Below are 3,542 nucleotides of genomic sequence, written 5' to 3' on the forward strand. Positions count from 1 at the left end.
CGTGCCGCTGCGCGGGGACGCACCCGCAGGCCGGGGCCGGGCCTGCCGCCGCGGTGCGCCGCGGGTCCCCGCGCTGAGGAGGCCCTGTCCCGCAGGTGAAGCGGAAGCTGAACTTGGAGACGGATCACCAGTACATAGCCGAGAGCCTGCCCGCGGCCCGCGGCAGGGCCCGGATCCCCGGCAGAGGTACGGCCGCGGCCCTCCCGCTGTCCCTGCACGGCCGTCTCGCCCGGCTGCGGGCGCTGTGCGCGCTCGGTCCCTTCCTTCGGGATGGGCCGTGTCACTTCCCACTCCACCTCTGCCATCTGCCGTCCCCATGGGAGCACCGGGCCCTGCCTAGCTGCTCGCTGTCAGATCTCAGCTGCGGGGCCCTGCAGCGCCCATCCCCCGTGCTTCCCGTTGCCCCCCAGACAGCAGATGTTGGGGTGCTGCTCGCCTGCACGGTGAGGCAGCGCTGGCACTGAGGTTGTCCTGGGCCCCCTGGCTGAACCCTGCACCTGTCAACAGGGGCAAAGTCTCCTGGGGAGAAGTCCCGCTATGAAACCTCGCTGAACCTCACCACCAAGCGCTTCCTGGAGCTGCTCAGCCAGTCTCCCGATGGTGTGGTGGACCTCAACTGGGCGGCCGAGGTGCTGAAGGTGCAGAAGAGGCGCATCTACGACATCACCAATGTCCTGGAGGGCATCCAGCTCATCACCAAGAAGTCCAAGAACAACATCCAGTGGCTGTACGTCCCCAGGGTGGGGGGAACACCGGAGCCACCAGGGCTGGGTGTAGGGTGGAGTAGGGAGGGCAAAGCTCAGAGCGGTGCTGGTGGCTGGGTCCCGCCCCAAGGTCAGGTGGCGATGGCAGCAGCGGGATGTTCGTGCTGGGGGTGACAGCTCTGTGTACCCCAGGGGCAGCCAGGTGGCCGCGGGGGCCTCCAGCCGACAGCGGCTGCTGGAGAAGGAGCTGCGGGAACTGCAGGCGGCCGAGCGGCAGCTGGACGATCTCATCCAGACATGCACGGTGCAGCTGCGGCTGCTCACCGAGGATCCCGCCAACCAGCAATATCCTTTGGTGCGGGGCCGGGATGGGGCTGGCTGGGCTGGAGAGCTGTGGGGAATGGAGCCCCCCGGGCACCTACGGTCACCGCGTGGGGTTTTGTGTGTGAATGTGTCCCTGTGTCTGCTCCTTGACCCGCCACACCGCAGCCTACGTCACCTGCCAGGACCTCCGGAGCATCGTGGACCCCTCTGAGCAAATGGTGATGGTTATCAAAGCACCCCCGGAGACCCAGCTGCAAGTCTCGGACCCGGCAGAGGTGAGTGAGGGGTCTGTCCCCGCCATGGGTCTACAGAGCCCTCGGTACAACTCCACCTTGGCACTCCGTGTCCTACTTGTCCCCCCTGCCCCCAGGCTTTCCAGGTCTCCGTGAAAAGCACTCAGGGCCCCATCGATGTGTTCCTCTGCCCCGAGGACAGCTCGGGGGTCTGCAGCCCTGTCAAGAGCCCCTTCAAGGCGCCTGCTGAGGAGCTATCCCCCGGCCCATCACAGCAGAGAGCCTCCCCGCTCCTGCATCCTGCCCAGGATGTGAACATGCTGCTTCCTGGTGAGCAAGGTAGGGATGGGGATGGGGATGGGATGGGGGCAATGCCTGGGCTCTGTGGTGTGGGGATAGTGTCATCACTGTTGTTCCAGTCCCAGGAGCATGAGGGTGCAGGGCTGCGTGCAGCACAGGACTGAGCTCTTGGCTTTACTCCTACCTGAGCTCAGCAGAGGCAGCCCTGGAGCTTTCTGCTTAGGAAAGGACGCGTCCCTCTCCATGCCACCATCCAACAAGTGGTCCGGGTCATGCCCAGTTGACCCGGATGTTTCTGAGCTCTCCCAGTGCTGTGTGTGCCATCTGCATGGCCTCAGTGGTGCAGAACACAGCAATCCCGCTGTTCTGGTGTGTGCTGCGGGGCTGACAGCTGCGCTCCATCCCCACAGAGGCGCTGCTGCCAGGCACGGCGCTGCCCACCAAGTGCCCCACGGAGGACGTGAGCCTGTCACCGCTGGCCTCCATGGACACGCTCCTGGAACAGGGCAAGGACGATTTCCCAGGCTTCCTGGCAGACGAGTTCATTGCACTGTCGCCACCACAGCCACAGGATTACCACTTTGGCCTGGAGGAGGGTGAGGGCATCAGCGAGCTCTTTGACTGTGACTTTGGGGACTTCACGCACTTGGACTTCTGAGGCTCTGTCCTGATTTCTGAAGCTGCCCCACTGCCAAGGGGATGTGGGCAGGGCTGAGGACAGCCACACGGTGCCCTGTGCCTTGGCGTGGCTCTGGTGCCTTTCCTGGGGTCCCTGTGCTGCAGCAGCCCTGGGTCCCCCTCCATCCGTCCCCTCTGCAATATTTTCTTCCTTCCCCTCCGGCATCTCCACGCCGTGATGGGACAGAGCCCATCTTGGTGCTTGAGCCCCCACTGGGGGCTGCTCCTATCCCTGGAGGAGGATGCTGGGGGGCCAGGGGTCCCCATTGGGTGCCGCCCACTGCGGGCAGCCACAGGGTGCCCGTGGCAGAGCTTTAAGCAGTCCTGTGTATAGATTGGATTAATTTATTATTGTTCCCTGGGGACAGCGTTTAGTTTCCTGGGAGGGGTCGGGGGGTATGTGGCGGTGTGGGGGTGCCAGGAGGTTTCCTTGTGCTGGGAAGGGCCAGCTCTGCGGGGTGGCACCGCGCCGGCAGAGCGCGGGGTATTTATTTATTATTTATGCCATGGGGGGCTCTCCCGGGACGGCGGGAGTGGGTGCAAGGGGAGATGGTGCAGGAGGAGGGTCCCGGCAGGACGTGCTGGCCCCTGAGCTGCGTGCATCCGATGGCTGCGGGAAGAGCGATGGGACGGGCTGGGGGTGTCCCAGGGTGTGTGAAGATGGGGAATATCTGCACCTCCAAGCCCCACTGAGGACCAAATGTTGTTTCCAGGCTTTCTCTTTAATTTCCTGCGCAGCCCTTCAGGCTGAGTGCGTTTTGGGTTTGTTTCCTCCTCCCTGGTTCCAAGAGGCTATAGGGAGGATGGGGGGGCCCCCGGGGCCAGGCTGGAGCCGCACTTTCACTTACTGCCTTTAACAAGCTTGTGTTCCGCTGAGCTTCGTGTTTAATAAAGGTTTCTACTGACTGTGGCCTTCACTTTGGGGCTGGGCTGTGGACAGTGGGGAGCTGAGATAGTGCTTTGGGGTTAACTTTTTTTTAACTTGAAATGCAGCGGTGGTGGTGTCAGAGCCTGCAGGAAGCACTTTGGTGGTCTTCTCCCAGGGCAGTGACGCAGCCTCAGCCCCCAGCAGGTATCCCAGCGTGGGTGCTGAGAGACAAAGGGGTGTCCCTGTGGGGCTGGGGACAGCGGCACATGGTAGGAACAGTGGGGACAGCCCTGGAGCGGGGCTGGGGGCAGCTGTGCCTCGTCCTCGTGGTGGGAAGGGATGAGCCACTTCCTTCCCCTCTTTGTCCATCACTCCTCTTTCTTTCTGCCTGGCTTCCTGCGTGTTACTTATTTAAACTCTGATAAATATTTCACG

The 3,542-nt window shown here is 63.0% G+C and overlaps 1 protein-coding gene across 1 annotated transcript; it reads left to right on the plus strand.

Moving 5' to 3' along the window:
• Positions 78-3,149, plus strand: E2F1 (E2F transcription factor 1; the record flags this gene model as incomplete). Its single annotated transcript, XM_021416978.1, has 6 exons — positions 78-186; positions 508-727; positions 897-1,049; positions 1,189-1,303; positions 1,399-1,600; positions 1,972-3,149. Coding segments are annotated over 6 exons (1,047 nt in total), but the record flags the coding sequence as incomplete, so codon positions are not given.

This window comes from Numida meleagris, chromosome 19 (assembly GCF_002078875.1).
Source record: "Numida meleagris isolate 19003 breed g44 Domestic line chromosome 19, NumMel1.0, whole genome shotgun sequence".
Taxonomy (NCBI): domain Eukaryota; kingdom Metazoa; phylum Chordata; class Aves; order Galliformes; family Numididae; genus Numida; species Numida meleagris.